We start from the raw sequence: 23,756 nt of genomic DNA, 5'->3' as shown, positions 1-23,756 counted from the left end.
TTGCCGCTTGATAGCCACTGCTTCCTGACTAATAATTATAGGTATTAAACCGGTTTGGGTTCCGGTTCCCAGAGGGTTCAGAAAAAGCTCCTTTACCCCTTTGAGGATACCTTCCGGTGTTGTGCATGACAGACCTGCATTCAAATGCTCTATGCCCAAACTTGTTGCATGCATAACAATTACCACTGAATCTATTGGGTCTGGGCTTATCGTTTAGAAAATAACGAAAGTTATTGTAAGCCTTACTTCTACATACATTAGCAGTGTGTCCTTCCTTGAGACAATTAAAGCAAGCAGGTTTGAACTTTTGCTTACCTTTATCCTTTGCTGGCGATTGTTTCTTTGATGCTCCACTTTTTGTTCTAGAGGTCTCACCTTCCTCATATCCAGAGAAACCAAGTCCATTGGTATTTTTTACCAATTTAGCTGACTCAAGCTTCTGCTCTAGCTTGACAGTGCTCTTATTGAATTTGGCAAGTATTTCCTTTGACTCAGTAAGTTCTTTGGTAATAGTAGCATTGGATTCCTTCAAGGTTGCATTCTCAGAAACAGCCATGTGTAGTTCACTTTGGATTCCTTCCTTTTCCATTTTATTTTCAAGAAGATAAGCGGTAAATGCACTGATTTCTTGCTTCAGCTTGGAGATCTCATGATCTTTGTCTTTTACCAAATCTTCAGCTTTCCTCCGGTTCTCAAGTTCTTGACACATTCTGAAAGTTAGTCCTTCAAGTTCCCTTCTTAGATTGGCATTGGACGCATTCAGTTTTTCAACTTCTTGGACTAGGGCTTCCATGTCCGCTTCATCAGAAGAACTGTTTTCAGTTAGCTCCATCAGTTTTTCAGCATGCTCTCTTCTTTTTGCCTGGGATGCCTTATATTTGACTTTAAGTTCATCATAGGCTTGCTCAGTCTGAGTGAACCGATGAGTAAGTTCCCTCACAGTGTATTCCCCCATATCTCTTTCCAAGTGGTTAGACTTGTAGAAAAGTTGGCTCTGATACCAATTGATGAATAATAAGAGGGGGAGATGAATTAGTATACAAAAAATTTATGTACTCAAACACTTTATCAGTCTAGCGGTAAACCGGTATAACAGTTTAACTAACAAACCAGTTAACACAAATGTAAACCAAACAGCAAGTAAGGCATTCACCCACAAAAGCACAATCACCATAACACGAGATTTTGACGTGGAAACCCAAATGGGAAAAACCACGGTGAGATGAAACTCACAAGTAACTATCTGCAAAATAGTAACCAAACCGGTTAAGGTCAGACCAATTAAGGTCATACAATGTTCTTTACCAGAACAGATCCTGTTAGGAATCTCAATCTCTGTTAGGAGATAAGTCCGATTAAAGACTACCTTGTGAGAGGATTTTAGATCCACAAATGTGAACCACATTGTTAGAGGATTTACAAAGGCTTTTCTGGGCCTACCCGGTTAAGGGTTTCTTGTCAAAGATGTGAGTAATCAACAAGTGAATGATCTAGCAAATAGCACAGCCTGCTTGGTTAGATCCATGATAACTCATTGCTAATGCATTTCAGCATTGCTTCAGTCTTCAGTAAATCCACACTCTGTTACAGTACACAGACTTAATCTCTTTGTTAAGATCGCACACACATGAACTCATCAACCACTTCAAACCCTAACAGCTACTCACACACCTTGAAACCCTAGACATGATGTCCTTAAAAGGAATCTGATTTCATGTTGGTCCAATAGGATTACATTGCAAGTTCCTAGGTTCATTGTATCTAGACACATTTGGTAACATGACACAAAATCACCGTCAAAGTGTCGGTGGATGGTAACTCATCACAAAGATATACTGGTTGGTAACTCATCACAAAGTATTACGGGTTTATACAACTTTTCCGATTACCGGTTGGTAACTCAGAGTAATACCGGTTTAACAAATTACCGGTTGACAGAAATGAAGACTGGGAAAATGATAACTGTTGCTTCTAGTTCCTTTGCTCCGTTCCACTTGAGATCCTCGAATCGCTTGAAGTCCTCATGCCGCTTGAGATCGGTAAACACTTTCTGCATAACATCAATAGTCTAAAGACTACAACATGATACCGGTTTGGAACAATTACCGGTTGAGCATAATTCATACATTCACAAAGTGATCTCATAGCAAGTGTGTGTCCATCAATGACAATCACAACATAATCATCAAAATGCCAACAACAAGCAACATAGCCATACCTCAAAAGGCAATTCTAAGGAAGGTGGATTGACTAATCTTCCAAAGTCAGTCATGACATAAGTCACCAAGCATGGCCCCGTACCTTGATGGAAATCCTACCAAAAACACTCAATGCACCCTTGTGGCTCCACAAAAGAAAGTGTACAAGTCACCAAGCTGTCAGAGCATTAAAAGCCTTGAGTGTCGATCACGCCATCCGGAAGTGTCGCCAGTCGGAAGGAAGCTCGGACTCCCGAAGTGAGGAAGACAAAGGAAGAACTTCGGAACCTCGAGGTTCCAGAGTTCCGTGATAGAGAGAAGAAGAGAAGAAAAAAGCCTTCGAAACCTCGGGGTTCCAGAGTTCCGAAGGAACTAGAGAGTGAAGGCAAAAGGGGAAGGAACTTCGAAACCTCGGGGTTCCAGAGTTCCAGGGAGAAGAAGGAAGAAGGGGGAGGAGGGAACCTTGGAACCTCGGGGTTCCGAGGTTCCGGGAAAGGCAAGGGAAGGGAACTTCGGAACTTCGGGGTTCCGGAGTTCTGGGGAACTGCACAAAGGCAGGGTTCCGGAGTTCCGAAAAGGTAAAGGGCTAAAGAGAGAAGGGGAACTTCGGGACCTCAGGATTCCGGAGTTCCGGGCAAAGGAGATGCTTAAGAGAAGAGGCGAAGGAAAGGAAGGCTAGGAACTTTGGAACCTCAAGGTTCTGAAGTTCCGGGGGGAAAAGAGAGAAAGGCTAAGGAGAGGAGGGGCTAAGCTAGGGAAAGAACTTCAAAACCTCAGGGTTCCGGAGTTCCGGAGAAGGAAGAAAAGCGGCTAAGGCAAAGAACTTCGGAAACTCGAGGTTCCAGAGTTCCAGAAAAGGAAGAAGGAAAGAGACAAGGCAAAGAGAAAAGAACATCGGAACCTCAAGGTTCCGGAGTTCTAGGGAAGAAGAAAAGGCCAAGGGAGGAACTTCCTCTGGACAAGGCAACACTTCACACTTCATGATTCTTCTCTCCTTGATCAATTGGGGAAGCGTTGGTTCATGGAACATATCTCTGATCGGTTCTCACTGATGGACCAAGGGTGTCGTAAAATGACAACAGTTACTTTTTGAAAATCAATAATCACTCCTTGTACGCAGTCTACATTCTACTGCTTTATGACAAAATTGATTGCATGAAAAACAATATCCATGAAAAGAATAGTTGAACTGGGTAGTGTGTGGCTTTCTTTTAGGGAATGTCCATTTGAGATTGTCCTTGTTGATTCTTTAAGATTGTGAGGTTTTATCCTCCTCCTTGCTTGGTTCCTTTTGATTCTATTATTTGTTCACCTCCTTGCTTACTTCCTTGTTGGAACTTTTGAGAGCCACAGCATAATTCTCCAACTACTTTGTGGTAATGAAAACTTTTGCCAAGACCACTTTTGACAAAGGGTGATCAAGGGCATTAGTTTATAGAGATTGAATGTCAATCTATGTTCCTCTCTTCTCTTTGACTTTTATCCTTGACACATTGCCTTATTTGCTATCTTTGTATTTCAAAATCACTATACTCGTAAAGGTTTTGAAGGATTATCAATGTTTTGTGAGCAATCATGGAATATGATCAAGAATAATATATACCTCCTCACTTACCCTAAGGTTATTGCAAATGACCTTGTGGGATTTGCCTTCACTCGGCTTCTAATCGTACATGATCTTTGACCAATATGTCCCACAATTTCACTAGATCTTGGTTGAGTTCGTCCTCTCTTTCTTCGACCAATTCAATAGGTTCTTCGATCAGCTATCCCATTATTTCATCATTTTAAGCCAACTTCTTGATGGGCAACAGCACCAAATGTTTACTTGCATTACAATTAAGCAATTACCAAGGCAAAGTAAATAAAGCTATTTATGAAGAATTGATATTTTATTAATCAATGCACTTCATACAAAATTTGGGATCAAGAACTCTTTGCACAATGTAGTCCCTTGTCCCAACTAAAGGAAATATTTAAACTTGCCGACAGTTGCTAAGGACTTCCCAATTGTTAGTAACTACCAAACTACACAACCCAACTGATGAGTCTTAACCATAGAAACGGGACTCGGACTCGGCAAGGCCGACTTGACTTGGGACTCGAACTCGGCAAAAAAAAACTCAGCTCAAACTCGGCAAAGTGAAAACTCAAAAAATTTAGAGATTTTACAAGATTTAAAACTTGTTTCATGCACCCTTTATTAAATACACCTTAAAGACACAATAACATCATCAAATAGAAGCTAATTTGATTACATACACAAGTATACATCAATCACATAAGCATAAATGCAAATTGTAGCTGAAGGAAATAACAAACATAGATATATAAATATTATAAAAATGTATACAATATTACAAAACTCATGGAATAAAAAATCCATGTCATCATATGATTAAATGTTCCATACAAATATCAAAAGTAAAAACAACTACAAGCCTATGGCTCAGAGGAGCCTGCATCCCTCCTACGAAGGCGTCTAAGGTAGGTCCTAGATGATTCAACAGCCATAGCCTCTCCCTGTGACACCATGCCACCCTCACCAACATCAAGTATATGAATATATGTGTAACTGTCTGACCCTGGCTCTGTTGTCTCTGATCGTGCTCTCTGCTCCTCCTCTGCCATGGCTACAACCTCAGCCTTTGTATCTACCTGGTCGACCCAATCAATGTCGCCGTCACTAAAGACAGGTTTTGTAGCCTCAGTGGTCCACTCAGCTTCAGGATCAACCTCCTCTAGAAAATCAATCTGACCTCTTACAACAAGCTTGAAATGAGATGCAAACTCTTCCTTTCCAACTCTTGAAGCACCAAATGAAAGTATAATGTAGCCCCAATGTGATTTATGGACAAAATCTTGAGCTTCCTCCTTGTTGTTTTTCCTTCAATGAACCCTTGTTTCTCCTCACAACTCACCTTTCTCCTCCTATTTTGCCAAATGAATGAAATGAAGTTCACTTTTAGGCTAAAAGCATAATATAAACAAAAAAAAATCAATTGAAAACATATTGTAATTTGTTTTTTTCTAAAACTTAAGAAGCACTGTCGTCGGCCGAGTTTGGGAGTCGGGACTTGCCAGACTCAGCAATTTCTGGCGAGTCCAAGTCCAAGCGATTTTGGACCCCACACTCGGCTGAGTCCAAGCCCGAGCCCCTTGGACTCACCGAGGTTCACTCGGCTCGGGACTCGCCGAGTCCAGGCAATTTCGAGCGATTCCCGTTTCTCTGGTCTTAACTATTCTCATCGAGTGTACTAATATGTAATTTATCTATCAAAAAGTAGTATTCTGGGATTCCCAAGCTTTTCAAATATCTACAATCTCGGGGAATTAACACTGTTTTGCAGAACCCCACCCAAAGTACTAGTATAAATCATAGTAGCATAAAACGGGAAAAGAATGCATTTACCTGGTTTAAAAGGCACCTGGTGCCCAAATCATGACAAATCAAACCAGCATACAAGCTAAACTCAGAAAAATCTGAAACAGTCTACAGTTTTTTCGATAACTCACATTTAAAATGCAAGATATTGAATAACTAATAGGTTATTCCCCTTTTTTCCAAAAAACTCCTCTAATTTTTGCTTATTAAATCCTGTTCTCCAATTCTGAGCATTTTAGTAATTTTAATTCCATTTATACTTTCAGTTTGCCATGTCAATTCCATGTACATGTAATGCTAGTATGGTTTAAATTCATCCAAAAGTTAGAACGAAGGATCGCACACATCTTGATATACTCAATCTCATTTACTTTCATAAATGAATCAAATGAAGAAAACTCTAACTATGGAAGTAATACTGTTCAAGCTGTAGGGAGTAGAATATAACAGAACAGATATCAAATCTGAGTCAAGTTTAGAACCAGACCTTCAAAGCATCTAATATTTCAGGAGTGCTTCTTCCAGATGCACAGATCAGGAAAATGAACCCAAACTTTTCCTTGTATTTGTGATTCCAGTCAACAAGCTCCTGCACACATTTTTTTATGATTATGATGACTAGATGGCAGGTGTTAGTGGATAGATAATCATGCAGACAGTACTGCTGACATTAAAAGTATCAAATTTCATCTCAGAAAGACAACGGACAAAGGATATAGACTGTAAAACACAAGCATCATGTCACCTCCTCTGCTCAAATTGCATTATGACCATTACGGTGAAAATGACACTAAGGCAGAAGCTATGTACATGCATGTAAATATAAAGCCTTAGGCACCTTCAAAGTTGAGTCTGTTGCAGTGCTTAATGCTGCAGATTGTTCTCCTTTGCACCACCTGCCATTGCCATCAAACAGTTTTAGAAAATATCAGAACCCTTTATTCCATAAAACGAAAGCTAATGTAAGTGGAAAATCACCAATTAATTCCTTGCCTGTAATTTTCTCTTTCTTTTTTTTAAATGGTATTAGAATAATAGTATTAAAATATCAAAAAATAAAATCAAAAATATAATATAATTATAAAATTTAAAATTAAAGTTTAATTTAATCAAAAGTCAAGGGGCATGTGAAGAATCATAACCATTGAAGGAAAAAGATATATAAGAGACACCAAACAAGAAGTATTTATCACTCCTTGTGGAATATGAATAATATTCTAACAGCCTGAGGATGAAACCCCTCTAGGACTGAAATTGAAGGATGGAAATCCTTAACTTCTCTTGTCAAGCTAGTCGATGAAAACCCCTAACTTGGGCAGACAATAGAAACATTTCAATAACTTTATACAAAGAGAGTCAGCTGCTTTGGAAGAAGTATTGCAGCAGAAGCTAAAGGATAAGTTTTCTATTTTTTTTAACATACATTATAAGCTTAAATCCAAATTATAAAAATAATTTAGGCAAGCCATTTTGGGGCTTGGCTTACATGATAATGTTGTGGCTAACACAATGAGACAGACTATTTTATTTCATATATGGAAAAGTAGATGTTTGGCAATTTTTTCAAAGCAAATTATTCATCTGGAAGCACAAATGCTAAAGTTTTACTCTGACATCATCTTTCAAATTGTCTATTTGTGCTCTCTAATGTAGGGTACACAAAGAACAAGTGAAAACTTCTCAGCAATTGGATCCCATCAAATATCAAATTCTCCAGCTTCATGAGAAAGACACCTTGTGTTCGAGGCAGATGCAACGGTTATTGAAGTTTAATGTCTGATTTTGCTGTTGTTATGACTACTCAAGTTCTTTTGTATAATGATTCTATGATGAGGTTCGCAGACCTTTTCCAGACCTTTGTGCTGTCATGATGTGTGCTGTTTCTAATCAGCCTTTTGTTGAGACTGTTTTATGTTAAGGGCTGCCCATTCAGTTGTAAATTGTTATGCATACTTGCGGATATGTAATCTAGGACTGGTTCATTTCCTTTTATTTTATTTGGCAGCCTATTTGCTGCTCATATTTCTGTAACCTTTTGCATTGTTTCAATAAAAAAAAAATATTGTGTGTTAGGGTTATTTATTTAAGGAAAAATTAAAAGGGACATTCAAATGGTATCAAAGTTGTGATCTTGTTAGCCTGCAGGGTAAAGCTGACATGATAGATGCATTCCAGTCAAAGAGACTTGAAAGTCTAAAAAGAAGATAGAGATGAAAGGTTCTATAGAGGCCCAATACAATATTTTTCAGCCAAGGTTCTTACAAAAAGAAGTGGACATAGATCTTGTTCAAGAATTATTGATGAAAATACAAAATGACAAAGAAAAGTAGAAACTGAAGGCCCCTAAAATCTTTGAACAATATCAAAGATTGTCAAATGATTTCAAAGCTAGTGTTCCCTTTGATGAGTACTTGGAGGCAATAATCCCAACAAAACAGGCCTATATGAATAAGTAAGGAAAATGGCTAAGGAGGAGATCAAGGAACAAGACCCAAAAGAATCAATTTTGATAGATGAAACTAAGTCTAAATCGGAATCACAAGAAGCTGTTAAACCCAAGGAAGAAGGGTCAAAAATAGAGCCACAAGAAAATGAAAAAACCAATGAGAAAGAACAAGAGGAACCTAAAAACCAAGTTGAAGATAAAGAGTCTTTGGTAGGAGACAATGTTTTATTGGTTTCTAATGATTGCATTGTCACCAAAATATCAATGAAGGGAAGACAAAAGGGGTTCCACTTGTTGGATGAGAAGAGTTCAAGTTGAAGATGCACCAAATCACACTATCTTTCAAACTTCCACATGGTGAATCACTGATTGATTTTTAAAAGAACATTAAGGATGCATATACATTTGAGAAGGCTATTTCAATTAGCCCAATTTTGGAAGTTTTGGGTCTCACAAATGAAGGTGTTAAGGATATCTCAACAATCTCTTTTTTGGCAAATGAGGAAGTAAACATGTTAGAGCCACAATCTAATGAATTGACCTAGGGCTTATCCCTCTCCCTCTATTTACTGTTTAACAATTTCAGATCAAGATATGCAAGTAATTCTCATAACAGCAGCAGGGTTGGGAGGACAAAAGGGATTGCCACTCACCCACCCCACCCAACTAGCCTCCCAGCTGACCCCCTCATTTGATTCACTATACCAATGTAGGGGTGGGCGGGTGGATGAAGGTTGCTTGTCGGCTAAGTGTCAATTTTGATGATACCTTACTCGGTGTGGAACTAAGGAATACAAGAGATAGGTTGACAACTATTGACCAGAAACAAGCATGGGATAAGCCGAGGTATGCTTGGATATGTGTGGGTTCGCTACAAAAAGCCAGCCTTTTTATTTTTTCAATAAATGGAGGCACCAATGAAGAGCTCGAACCGATGTATCGCCAAAATAATCTTTGATCATTTTGGGCTTGACCAACGGTTAATGTACCACCATCGATCCAATCCACATCTATGTGGTAGGCTAGATGACTTGTCAAGGCTCCCGAGCACTATCGAGAGGCAAATGTTGTGTCGAGTCGGGTCAGATCGTCAATGGGATAGATGCACCCTAGTCTCTTTGTTGACAAAAGTGGAAGCAGCGAGGAGCAATTACTTGTAAATCTGTAAATACGAAGAAACTCTATATGTTAGAAAAGAAGGGGCCCCTACAATTCTATGGCCCTACTATTTATGTGTGGGGATGGGTGGGGGTTATATTGGGGTGGGAGGGCTTAATAGTTATGGGGAAGCGGTTGAATATTTCGATCAACCCTCACCTTAAATATTTGGTTTGGGCACCCAATTGGTTAATGTACCTCGTTTCGAGCTCAACCACCGACAGGGGAGCAAAGAGGAGTGGATCGGTTCGATCCCCCAAGCTGATATTGAATAGTCAGATTCGCCTAGATTGAGTCGAGCATTCATTATCGATGTGAGTGGGAAAGCTTTAGCATTCACTCGGATACAACTAGCTGGGAACTATACCTCTCGCCCATCCCCACAAATGCGGTCAACCCACAACCACTTTTGAGTGAGGGGCCAGCCGATGACAAGACCGGTGTGAGAAGCAGTGGGGTGGCTCCATGTGTGGGTTATTCCGAGGAACATTAGCCCCCCACCCCCCCTCTATATAGTTCCTCTCGCCTCTTGGGGGGGCCACCCTTAGGTTCATCCTATGTGGGCAGGCCCCTAAAATTCTATGGTAGTCAATATCTCAAACTGAGGGGGGTTATGTTCCTTGAACTAACCCACACACGACGAACCCTCACGCAGGGGGGAATGGCTAGGTAGGGGGGAGGTAGTTGTGGAGGGTTAAATTACCTCCCACCCACCCCTACATGCAGGGAGCAATATATATTAACTATACTTGTAGTCGGGCGACCCCCCTGGGAGGTCTATTAATCGATTAGTTGGCTATTATTGTAAACAACAGATTTAGTATTTTGTCGCAACGGAATGCTCCAACAAGCCCAGATCAACCCGAAATCACGACTAGTCCATATGGAGAGAGAGCAACCAAGTGGACAAACAACTAGCCTAGGGCTTGCTGACTACTATCATTGAATCTAGAATTGTGGATCTCTATCTAGTATCAGTCGAATGTTAACTCGACCTGACTACAATATGAAAGAAGGGGCCCTATAATCAATGAGTCAAGCCCACTGCCATTGTTGTTGTTGGTCGATGCCCTTATTGCTAATATAGTTATAGGCGGACTCATCTAATCGAACTTGAGTACCTATGCTTTTACTCCCACCTGCCCAGATAAGAGAAAGAGTAAGGGCTAGAATCAAGAGTTGGAGCTCCTAAACTATATCTGTCATCCGACCAATCTATCTCCTCCCACCCACCTCGATGGACTCAACCGTCAACAACATGCAGACAAGAAGGAATAACACATGGCTTCTAATGACTCATCCACTCGCCCCGCCCCATTATAGGTGGCCTTCGTTTGGCCAAAAGGAGAGGCGGGAGGGGGAGGAGATGTTAATACTTGAGTGAGATAATCAACGCAAAATTTGAGTATCTATGACTATAGAATAGAGGGTGTGGATCCAATGCTTGCTGGTGAGGGTTAGATGCCAGTCACATAACTATTCCTATCTCCCAACCATGAGCAATTGTCCTGTGAAGCTTTAGTGCCCATGTCCCAATTAAAGACAGAATAGGGCAGGAGGGGGCAAACGATGTGGGACCGGGACAACCCTCCATCTCGGCCTGGATTGCTCCAATATTGAAAGCTATTGAATGTAAGGTAAATGGTGCTTACCTCATCCTAGATACCGAAATGGCTTTGGCAGGTAAATGGTGCTTACCTCATTCTAGGTGCGGAAATGGCTTGCTCAGAATGTTGCTGCTAGCTAATGTTGATTGAAACAATCATCTGTTTGTGGCCATATGTTTCTAATCAATGGAAAAGAAAGGCCTATCTATTCCATCTGTGGCAATCTCAAGTTTGCCACTAGTTCAGGTTTGGTAACCATATCTCCTTTCCCATTCACGCAATTGCCTCTATTGCTCGGTTTGAATCAAGGACCTTGAATCAAGTAGGTCGCCTCAAATGGAATAGATAGGAGAAGCGGTTGGTACCAGATACACAATATTCAAGAGTCGACAGATCCAAATCTTTACTTATCCAAGCCTCAAACCTAACCTCCTCCATTCCCCATTATTGGTCTATCATTAATGGGTCCCAAACCTATCATCGGTCATCACTCCGGCTCAACTCCCGCCCAAACCTTGCTTGAATTCTTTATTCCAAACCAGGGAGGTGCAATTTCTTTCCAGAGGTTATAGGTGGGCATGATGCACTATAGTCCCCCCTCCCTAGGATGAAATACTAGAGTCGAGAAAGGGTAGATAGGCCCTCGGTCAAGAATTAAACCAGCTGCTACCATGGATAGAGGGTGAGAGACTCAGCCAAGGTAGGAACGAGGGTTTTAGCTCCTATCCCTATAGACCAAATTCTATATGTAACATACCAATGATTGGCCCCCCATCAATTAATTGAAGAAACCTCCCTATAATTCCCCCCCACCCCTACATACAAGAGGTTCGCCCTTAAAGACTTCCCACCAACTTGAACTAATCTACCTCTCAAGGGGGCCACCCACCCAGGCCTCGGACTAACCACCCACCCAACCCCCAACTTCATCCTCCTAAGTGCCCACCTTGAAACAACAACAATTCATTGACCTACTGAGGGGGCCGCCTCCCTAGCCATTCCCCCCCACCTGCCTCCTACATACCCGTGCATGCAAAGGCAACTAGAATCCCCACCCAACTACTTATCCCACCCGGGTGGGGGGAGCCCTGCGTTTCAAATATAGTTTAGTTCCAAAACGGCACAACTAGAATTCCATATTATTCCTACCCCCAATCCCCCTACATCTATCTATAATTGGCCCCCACGGTGGAATGGTTGCATCAATATGTCTTACCAACAACATAGGCAGACATAGCATACTCACTCTTTCTATCATTAGCATTCCAAACCGCTTAGGTCAGAAAATAAACTTAACTTTAAATATAAATCTTAGTTCACTATGTAATGCACAGTTCACAACTGTAAAACAAAGTTTAGCTGGACATATCCAGTATACATATGCTTACATATCCATCGTTCGTCTTTGAATCCTTTAATGCCAATCAACTATTCCTAACCACTCGACTTGCCTGCACAGTGAGATCCCAACTGAAAGTGTTTGGAGCAGAGGAAACGAGACTTGGACTCAATGTGGACTTCACAAGGGTGACTTGACTCAAGACTTGGCAAAAAAAAATCGGCGTAGACTCAACAAAGACTCGACAAGTGAAAAACCCAAGAAATTTAGAGATTTTTCAGGATTTAAAACTTGTTTCATGCACACTTCATTAAATAACCTTAAAGACACAATAACATCATCAAGTAGAAGCTAATTTGATCACATACACAAGTATACATCGATCGCATAATTATAAACGCATATTATAGTTGAAAGAAATAGCACAGTTAGATATTTAAATATTGCTAAATGTATACAAAACTCATGGAATATGAAATCCATGACATCAAATGTTCCAAACAAATATCAAAATAATAACTAGAAGTTTATGGCTCAAAGCAGCCTACATCCCTCCTATAGACGTGTTGTGACCTTTTCACACATCGCCCCATTGCAAACGGGGACCCCCTCTTTCATACTTTCCGCGTCTAGTTAGGATAGGGTTTTGGTAGCATAGTTGGCAATTTTGAGTTCTAGTGCCCGAGCCTTGAAATTTTGATCATGCCTGATTATCATTAGGGTTTTAAAATGTTGGTATAGGATCAAGTGTGATCCTAATTTTGTCTAAGTGTAGCCCTTTTGAGCGTTAATGTGTTTTTAAATGCCCTTGTTGGTGATGAAGTTTGATCTAGAAAATTATCCAAATAGCGGTCAATTTTCCCCTGAGGTGTATAATTGAGCTTAATGACAAAATGAAGTTGGACTTTTAATTACTAATGGATGGTGATTTTCCCCTGGAGACATTTTTGTGCAAATGTGATGGATTTTTATTGGGATTTTTATCCCAATAAGGGGCAATTTTCCCCCAAGGCAAATCTTAATAATTTTAATGAATTTTATTTGGATTTTTTTTAATCCAAATAAGGGGCGACTTTCCCCAAGGAGTTAAAAATGAATTAAACATTGAAAATTTTAATAAATCAGCCCCAGATTTAATTATTTTTGCTTTTTGCAATTGTTGACGATTATTTTAGAATCAAAAATAATTAATTAATGATTTGCAATGAGCATTTAATGATTAGACACTTCTAGAAGCAAATCGATTTTCCCCAAGCAAGTATAAAAAGCAAAGTTTTATCCCACATTGCTTGTGTGGTGAAAACTCAAGGCAAAAACAAGTTTAAAAGAAGGTGGCCAGCAATAAAATATTATTATCTTTGCTGATGGTGATTGCTAAGTGGCAAATTGAAGGCAATTTGTTGGTTGCAGCTGGGCGATTTTTATTTAAGTGTCCATTGGACACCATTTGCAGAGCTGGAATTGCAAGTTGAAGGGCGATTTTGTCTAGTTCATGCTTGGCGCCCCCATTGAAGGAGACTACAGCGATTTGAGTGACTGGTTGAGCCACCATTGTTGACGATTTGGAGCTTTTCAAGTTTGGCACCACCATAGCAGTTGGACTATTTTGGTTAGAGTGAAGACTTTCCCCATTCTTGAAGTTGAAAGCTTGTGTTTGGGAGACGTCATTGCTTGATGTTGGCTGTGATTTGTTGCAGACCTGCATTTTCCTCCATTGCTAGGCGCTACTTGAACTCCATTGTTGGCTGGGAACATACTTTTCAGACTTGACAATTCATTCCCAGCTCATTCTTACCTAAGGTGATTTTGTTGAAGACCATTTTGGAGGAGTTTTAAGAGCATTTTCAGAGGTTGCTATCGTTGTTGCAGGTCTGAAACACCCTTGTTGCAGGCTGTCCTCGGACTTAACTCCATTTCGAGCCACCTTCCAAGTTAGGCGATTTCATTTGGAGGGCATTTTTATGCCATTTTTGGGTCATTTTCTGGGTTTATCACCATTGTTTAAGGTGCTGGTAAATCTGAAACTTCAATTTTCAGACTTGTCTTTAGACTAATTTTCTTTTACCAGCCCTATATTTGTACCCAGTTTCCATCACGTATTTGCATTCTAGGTGGCTGCAACATTATTTAAGTGACTAATTCAAAGTGTTGCAGGTTGTCTTCAGACTTATTGGCAGCCATTACAGGGCTTGGAAAGGTATCTTCAAACATTCTTAGAGTGAAAATCAGACTTTTCACACCTTTCCTAATACATTTCCAGATTCGGTATACTCCTATGACCTTGATTTTGATAAATTTTCTGAGTATACTAGTGTGTTCGGACTTAGTTAAGTCTGAAGATAATAATTTTTAGAGGTTTTATGAGGGTTTTGACCCTATCCTTATCATATTTATGTTCTATTTTCAGAATTCATTAAGAATGTAGATAAAATTCCTGATTTCCATTCCTAAAAGTGTCTAAATAATAAGAAATCAGAACTTGTCTAATTCTCAAAATAGCTATCAGGAGGATTTTCTTCTGAAGTTATTGACTTCCAGCTTCATGCAGGTGCAATGTCGAAATCCGAAATTGGAATTCGGAAAGAGCAATAGATCAGGAGGGATTCTATCCAAAATCCAAGATGTCATCCAGATGGAAGGAGATTACCGACACAAATATGCATTTCCTGAACATGAACCAGATGCGGCAAAGGATGTTCGGAGTTGGAAACCAGATTCCCTCTCCTACCCATGTGAATATCATGAAGAGTGGCATCTATCAGGCCGCTAGATTTCCACAATCCTTACAGTGCAGCAAGTTAGTCCTAGAATGCGCAAGATGTTACGATCCTCTTTCCCAAATGATCAAGACTCCCAAAGGTGTGACCATTGCCTACCTTGCTGAGAATGCGGTTGCCGAGGTGTTTGGAATTCCATGCAGTGTGGACATGAAGGACAGGATGAAGGATGAGTATGAAGCAAAGTTCAAATTGTAGGCGGATGCATGTAAGAGTATAGTGAACAAGGAATGGATGATCAAGCCTAGGCCTCATCATTCCAAGGCTCCCAAGACACTCATGTGCACAGATTTGAAAAAGGAATATAGCAACTTGGTATTCCTCCTTAACCGAGTGATGAGGATGTCTCAAGGTGCAATATATCATGGATGGATGTTCTATTTTATCTAGGATTGTTTGAAAGGAACAGTAATCAATTTGTAAAAAATCATAAGTGACAATCTGGATTTTCAGCTAAGGAATGTGGAGAGATCCAAGTCATTTGCCATGACTTCTTACCTGGTGTATATACTTGCACGGTTTGTTACTTATAAAGGATTGATATGCAGAGGTGAAGTCGGGAATGGACAAGGGCAATACAAAAGCTATGAATGTTATCCAAAATTGAATATGTATAGAGTTGAAGATTATAAGAGGGTGAACGATGCATTCACCATGTACATTACAAGGATGTTGCAAGGCGCAATCCACAAGAGGTTGTCTAAGGAGCTGTTGTGACCATTTCACACATCGCCCCATCGCAAATGGGGACCCCCTCTTTTTGCTCGTTTTTCCCTCGTTTTTCGCCTTCGTTTTTAGGATTTTGTTAGTCTGTCAGTTGTCTGGATTTAGGGTCAAGCCTTAGGGTTTTTATTTTTGTCTTTTCAAGCCAAAATCCAGTCGTTTTTGAGATCTTTTGAGCTTCCTTTTCTAGGATGCAAATTTTGAATGCAATGAATTCGCCAGAATGGTCTAATTTTCAATTGGAATGTTGATGCAGAGCTTAAATTTGTCTAAGTGTTGACAGTCAAATGTGAATTTTTGTCCGATTGAATATTTTGACCAAATTTTGACTTTTTTGATTTTTGATCCTGGGCATTGGAATTGATTTGTTTTCGCCTTGTGAAGTGTTAAAATGTGAAAAATCATGTTATTTTGGCCTGTAGGAGCAAAATCGCTCCTGTCCCTCAGTGAAGGACGGGAGCTCGTTTTCAAATATCTCACTATTCCTGCAGAGTCAAGACGAATTTCAAATTGGAAGTGATGGAGAACGGTGAGATCTTTCCATTGAATATAAATTGAAGATTTTCATGAGCACAGAAATGCCTCCAGGAAGAAAATCGCTCCTATCCCTCAGTGAAGGACCGGAGCTACAAATCAAATTTTGCCTTGTCCTTACGAGATTTCGACGATTTGATGATTTGAGGACGTCCAAAGGGAGATGCTTTACCAAATGAATATAATTTGAGATGCAAAAATGAAGGAAAATGGTCCAGAATGCAAAGATCGCTCCTGTCCCTCTCCAAGGGACCAGGGCGAAGTACCTCATAGCTCCCGTCCCTCTCCCAGGGACCAGAGCGATATCCTTCATTAGGTAAAATCCAGGCAAAAACCAAGGCAAGTTTACGTTCAAAAGCAAGAGCGTGAGATGAACTCATTGAATACAAATTGAAGATTTTAAAACGTCCACAGGGGTCCCAAAAGGCCTAGTTCGCTCCTGTCCCTCAGCAAGGGACCAGAGCGATTTTTGGTATAAATGATTTTCTGGCTAAGTTACAAGCAATGTTAAGGCATGGACGAATGGAGTAGAGCATGACAAATCCGTTGAATATAAACTTGGAACCTGACAAAGTGAAATAAGAGCCACAAAAGGAGGATCGCTCCTGTCCCCCTCCAAGGGACCAGGGCGATATAGTGAATATATTGCTTTTCACTCAAGTTTGAAACCGATCCAAGTCAAGACAAGGTGGCAAAGGACATTTCAAGGCGTCTTCATCAAGCACAAGCACTTAAAGGTCATCACAATGAAGAGATTTGCACTCTAAGACCCAGATCGCTCTTGTCCCTTAGGAAGGGACCAGAGCGATATCTCTATAATGGCATATATTTCAAAAGACAAACAAGTTTTGAGCAACCAAGAGGGTCGAAAGGACATCATTTCACGTAATGAAGATAATTGCGAGTTGGTAAAAACAAGAACAAGCACATAATGATGAACTTCGCTCCTGTCCCTCAGGAAGGGACCAGGGCGATGTTGGATATATTGGCCATTTTATGCAAGATTTACGTAAGATCAAGGGTTCGCAACGTCTTAGAGGGTCCATGGATAGATAGAAAGGTGATGCATGAAGATTTCAAACGTAAAATAATCACCAAAATGAACATATGGACCATATCGCTCCTGTCCCTCTCCAAGGGACCAGGGCGATTTGCTTTGGATTCCTCGTTTTGTTCCAAGTGCGTGCTAAGTTAAAGATTCACAAGGTTATGCAAGGTCCATGGCATCGTTTGAAGATAACATGCAAGAGTTTTGAACGTCCAAACGTTGCTAGTCAGGCTAAAAGACTCACATCGCTCCTGTCCTTTGGACAAGGACTAGGGCGATCTCATCAAAAGCACTTATGTTCCTTCAAGATCAAAGCTAGGCGAGGATAAGCAAGGTGAAGGACGGCGTTTGGAAGATATCACAACAAGGATCGAAGTTAGAAGTTGCCAAGGTCAAGGAGAAAACATGGATCGCTCCTGTCCCTCTCCAAGGGACAAGGGCGATGATCCCTTTAAACGTCCAAACACGTCATGAAAACAAATGGAACAAGCGCAAAAGGAACGAGCAAGGATGTTATTCGCTTCACAATGAAAGATCAAAGGTCAAAGATGCATATTGAACGTGAAAATATGGAGATCGCTCCTGTCCCTCTCCAAGGGACCAGGGCGATAAACATCCAAAGGCACCCATGAACGCATGCAAGATGATCTAATTCGGAGGACCCATTAAAATGATCGATATTGAACGTGGAGATGAAGGAGTTGAACGTAAAAAATGCAAAAATCACGACCAAATCATGGATCGCTCCTGTCCCTCTCCAAGGGACAAGGGCGATGAGGTACGTCCCTTCCATTTTCATAATTTTGGCGCCAAATAAACATTTCAAATTTCCCTTAAATGCTAAGTTCGATAAAATTGAAAATCCATTTAAACTAGCATTTAATATGGCGTTAAACATTTATTAATTATTTTGCCTTTATTTAAAAATCGAAATTTATAAATTAAAACGAAAGGCATTTAATAATTAATTAATTAATTAATAAAAAAATCGCATGGAGCGCTCATTTAAGGGAGGTCGGCCTTGTTAAATCATTTAAAATCATTAAAAAATTGTTTTATATTCTCAAGTCGGCCTAAGGGATGAATGCAATGCAAGCGCTATATATGGAGGGTGAGAACTATTATTGTCATATCATCATTTTTATCCTTCATGCGAATTAAGGAGAAGCGAAGATAGTGCAAAGTATTTCATGTGTGGTGCGAATTCAAACCAAAGGTGGCGCTAGTCTACCAAAGGGTGGTGCGATATTTGAAGACTTCATTGGAGCGAATTTGCCAAGGATTGAAGACTACGTCAAAGGCGAAACTGAAGATCTATTTTGAGCGAATTTGATAAGATTTGAAGACCACGCCAAAGGTGAGCTTGAAGATCACGTTGAAGACAAAGGTGGCGAAATTGATATCTTGAGGAGACAACTTTGAAGATTATTTATACATCAATTTTGCCTAGGCGAATTTTGTCTTTTTGCATTCTAGAGTTAGCTCTCTATTGAGGTATGGCGATTTGTTTTTTATTGCTTTATTTGTTGATCGTCATATTTTAAGTTTTGAAGTTTTGAATTTTGAATCTCTTTGCTCAATCTTTCGTTTTTAGGAAATGATAACTCTAAAGACTTATCATGAGGTTTCCTAAGAACTTTATCTCTCTAATCAACGTTATTCATTGCAAAATATAGTTCTTATAATGAAATGTTGTGTAGGTATGGCAACCCCGAAGGCGGGAGCATCCACCAGCCGCTCAGCTCTCATGAAAGAAGATCAGAAGACCGAAGAAGTGGAGACCAAGATCGTGTCGAAGTGGAGCAACATTGGAGATACAAACTTGGGGAACTTTAGCACGAAGAAGTTTCGAGAGGTCCCTTACATTGGCAAGCCATCACCTGTCGCCCGGAGAATAATAGAGAGTGGCATCATCAAGGCGGCCGGTTTTCCTCCAGCTATTCAGTGCCACGAGTTGATGATCAAGTGTGCCCGTCACTACAATCCACAGTCCAGGACAATTGTGTCCAATGAGGGAAACACTTTAGCGTACCTTTCAGAGGAAGCTATAAGTGAAGCTTTCCATCTTCCAGAGCACGGGGACATGATATATAAGAGCATTGAAGGAGCCAGATCAGTGTACGATGATGATCCAGATGCTTGCCTAAGCATAATCAACAAGAACTGGCTACTCAAGAGTCGTCCCCGTCTAAGCAAGGTACCGAACACACCGCACCGGATTGATTTCCAGGAGGAATACAGAGATTTGATTACTATGCTCAACCGAGTTACAGGAGCACCTCATGCCTTCTATTTTGAGAAGTGGATGTTTTACTTCATCCAGGTGATTGTTCAAGGAAAGGGTACGATACATTGGGCTAGGATGATTAGCCATTGCTTAGACGTACAGTTGAGGAGACTCAGGGCTACTAAGTCCTTCCACATGAGTTCATACGTCATTTATGCTTTGATCAGGAGTGTTGAGTACGCAGGACTACCTCACAGAGGAATGATTGGAAGAGGACCCGGCAAGGTCAGAGCTTGTGAATCCTATGTCTACTTGCATCATCCGCCAGGGAAAAACTACAAGTTAGTTAATGATACTTTCACGATGAACATCACAAGGACATTGCAAGGAGGGATTCACAACAGATTATCTCAGGATGCCCAGGAATTCATCAAGAGGTACGGTGCTTGGTTCATTCAGTTTCCCAAGTTCACTTACATTAGAGTGCATGGATGTCCTTTACCCCCATACATGTTGCCGAGGTATCCGACAGACAGAATTGTGTTACTTGAGGTAACAAGGCAGTTAGCAGCATATGTGAAGGCATTCAGACACAGACATCAGAATGGAGTTCAGGTACCTATTATTTTGGGTAATTCAGTTGAGGTATGTCCTAATGTCTTAGCCATGGATGACGCAGAGAAGGAGTTAGCCTTGTATTCTTTTTCATCTTTTGCTTGGAGAAATAGTTTTGATCCACATGGACATTTAGAGGAGACAGTCGGCAGAAGATTTAAACATGAGCACCAAATTGAAGATTTTATGATGAACCTCCTAGATGATCTCGAAGTGAAACGAAAGATACATTCTAGATTACCTTTGGATTTCATCAGGAAATGCAGGATTTACAGAGTGGCCGACCAAGCTCAGGACAATGGCAGACATATCCAGTCTTCCTATGATAGAGAAAGCAAAACAATAAGGTTGGATTGGAATGAACCTGAGGTCGTGGATTTAGATGCTTTGATGGCACCAGTCTTGTCTTGTACTCGCAGATGGGTAGACGTTCAGCATCAAAAGTTGAGAGAACAAGGCATAGCTATGTCTTTTACTTTGGAAGAGAAACCAGCCGAAGGTGGAGCAAGTGTGAGTGAAGGCAATCCTAATCCTAGGAATTCAGGTGAAGGTAACCTTCGATGTGCCAGTGAGGGCAATCTCCATCCGAGAGGTTCGAAGAGAAAGGAAAGATCAGAAAAGAAAGAGCCTTCCAAGAAAAAGCAAGGTGCCAACAAAGATCAAACACCAGGTACTTCTTCCAGACCAGAGGATAGAACAGTTCGAGTGGAAGAGTCCATGGAGTCGATGGTACAGAATGACAGGCAGGAGGAAGGGCAGGCACAGCATGTTTCGTCAGATGGATCTCTCCAAGACTATGAGTTAGAAGAAGATAATGAAATAACATCTCCTCCCAGACAAGAAGAAATAGTACATAAAGAAATTCAAGTTCAAGAGACAAGATCGAATATCCCAGATTGGTTGAAGGAAAGATTGACTAAGGTGATCGTAATTGAGGACGAGGACAATGCAATTGATTTAGAGAGCCTTGTTGGATGTTCACATGAAGTAACAGAGAAGAAGAAGGCTACAAGGATGTCCAAGATGATTCGAGATGAGACTGGATCCAGAAAACTGCAGATAGCTACACCGACAGCAGACAAATATGAGGGTGAGATCCTAGCAGAGGATTATGATATACAGACTTTTGAGTTAGGACCATCCACAGCAGAGCAGACTTTAGATGATGCCACCGACACATTTGAGGCATTGAAGGACAAGTTTAGAGAAGAAGTGGAAAAGAATAGAAAGCTGGAGAGAGAGGTCGGTGCATGGAGGACATATTTCAGTCACATCAACGAACCTTTGGGACGTCAGGATCCAGTTAGATCACCAGTGCAGGCCTTGCCCCTTCAATCGATCAATGAAGCAGAAAGATTCAGGAACCTGGTCCAGCGTACATGTAGTTGGATGGATAGATCTCATACAGTGGCCATAGAGTTTGTTACAAGGATGACGAAGATTATTCATCAGGCTATCCAAGTTCTTGAGATAATCCACAGATTGATGGCAACAGTAGCTGCATTTGCCCATACCAAGGATGTTGTCATCCCTGTCTTGAAAGTAATAAGACATACATCCAGAAGAATTTTAGCGCAGGAGAGGATCTTGGAGGGTGATTCTCACAGTTTGTTCCAGTGGTCAACCTTACTCCATATAAAGAGTGTTCTCTTCGAGGACATCAGTGTGAGATGTGGTCAAGTTGAGGAGGTGATCAATCCGATCCAGGACAGAGTATTTGAGGTACTTCGTACCATTCTTGGCAGAAGGATCGAGGTCGAGACAAATGTGGATATGCAGGAATTTGAGGATAGAATCAAGATCATCTTTCGCAAGGACGCAGATGTTACAGATGAACAGTATGATCAGATGTACGCCACCATGCTCCTGATTGATAGAACGAAGGAACTTGAACCTACTTGGGACGCGGCTCTTCTAGATGCATTCGATCAGATCATCCACTTAGAAGAGAGTATCAAGAATCTTCCCGAGATTCCAATCACAGAAATCGAAGGAATCGTGACAAAATTCATTGCATATGCTAAGAAAGAGAATTGGAAAGGGAATAAGATTCTAGATGAAAGGTTGTTACAGATGACATGACATCTTATTTCTCATTGGTTGATACCTCCTAGGTTTTTGTGCCAAATTTAATATTTGGCTATGTATTTAATATTGTTCAGTAAAAAGGAGGTCATTTGTAACAAACCCTAATTAGGGTTTAGGTGTCATGATCTTGTCCGTTGATTTACTTTCAATCTGGACCTTTCATTGTAACTGGGGATGCTATATATACCCCCATTTTTCATTTCAATAGGTAATAGTGGATGTAATAGAGAAGAGAGATTAAAGCTAGAAGCAATTTTATTTTGTAGCAAGATTGAGTCTTGAAGAGAGAAATTCAAGCAATTGTTGTACATGATGACTTGGAAATCAATAAAATATTGAAGTTATGGTGTTTTGTTGCAAATTTTTTGAGTTATCTTCATGGTTGTTTGATACACTTGAATCGTGCTCAATCGAAGTAGTTTGTTAATTTGAAAGACTAAGTGTGAGATTTGATATTTGGTAGGATTCGCAATCCAAACCACTAGCTTCTTGTTGATTGTAGGAACGCCTTGCGTGGTCGACTGGAGAACACTTTGAGTCCTTAATCTTCAATTATCATTGTGTCTTGGATATGTACCTTCGTAGTAGTGTCCTTGGTCTTTGATGCATTGAATATCATTATATTACCTTAGAAGATCGCACTAATTTCAATTGAGTTGTTATCTTATGGCAAAATTGAAGTTGGTTGAGTCTTGCCAAATCTCGTCCATGCTAAGTCATTCATAGGGTTAGGCTAGATTAGACCTCTTAAACCCTATCTTTTTGCTTTTTTTGAAAGTTCCTTTTAGTTTAGTAAAATCTTCGAGCTTTAGAATGCGTAAGACCCCTTGGAGGAAACAGCAAATCACATCATACCACTAAAAAAGCTTGTCCACACGTGGAGACCCCACTAAAAGAACCTTGGAGTCTACCTAACTGATCCATTACGCGAATCTTCAGCAGTTAGAGACTATTTTCTCAAGAGAGGATAAGATGCCTATTGGTATTTTATTCTATGTATGATTGTGTATAAAATACACGTCAACAGGAGCCAACAAAGTTGATTGAGCAATATGGATTGTGGTACATACAGTTTTCCACTTTCACATACCTTAGGATTCATGGATTTCAATCCAAACCCTACAAGCTTCCTAGGTATCCTATAGACAGAATGATCTTGTCGATGGTGGTGAGACAACTTCTGGAATTCGATTCCATCCAGAAGGGCATAGAACGGGGATGACATTTTCCATTTCCGTAGGAAAGACATTGGAAAATTGCCATTCCACTACTGCAGCTAGTATGGTGATTGAGGAACTTGCATTATACCGCCTTGGAACGTACAAGAAAAGAGAAAGGTTTGATCCACACAAGAAGGTTGGAAGGATCAAGAGAGATAGATTCATACACAAGGTGGACATTGAAGATTATTGGGCCAACCTAATGGACGAGCAAGCAGTTAAGAGAAGAATGTGGTCCAGAATGTCCATGGATTTCATGAGAAAGTGTAAACTCTTTCTCATTCCTGATCAGGTGTTGGATGATAAAGATAATACTCATCCACAATATGAGAATGAAATGAAGAAGGCTATCCTATTGCCTAATTGGTCAGAACAAGAAGTGACAAATTTG

At 40.4% G+C, this 23,756-nt stretch overlaps 1 protein-coding gene across 5 annotated transcripts in view; it reads right to left on the bottom strand.

The window, feature by feature from the left end:
• Positions 1-23,756, bottom strand: part of LOC131078601 (uric acid degradation bifunctional protein TTL) — a 93,192-nt gene that overhangs the window by 33,056 nt on the left and 36,380 nt on the right. For 2 of the 5 annotated variants that reach the window (XM_058016347.2, XM_058016350.2), the window contains exons 3-4: positions 6,422-6,479; positions 6,071-6,172 (exon numbers count right to left, since the gene is read on the bottom strand). The exons of 1 other annotated variant lie outside the window; for it this stretch is intronic. In XM_058016347.2, coding sequence (XP_057872330.2) covers positions 6,071-6,172; positions 6,422-6,479 — 160 coding nt within the window. The remainder of the gene's footprint in view (positions 1-6,070; positions 6,173-6,421; positions 6,480-23,756) is intronic. 2 more of the 5 variants (XM_058016354.2, XM_058016362.2) reach the window with 1 other exon arrangement.

Source organism: Cryptomeria japonica, chromosome 4, assembly GCF_030272615.1.
Source record: "Cryptomeria japonica chromosome 4, Sugi_1.0, whole genome shotgun sequence".
In the NCBI taxonomy this organism is placed as follows: Eukaryota; Viridiplantae; Streptophyta; class Pinopsida; order Cupressales; family Cupressaceae; genus Cryptomeria; species Cryptomeria japonica.
The sequence above is the reverse complement of the archived record's forward strand: the minus strand, read 5'-3'. Positions and strand labels throughout refer to the sequence as shown.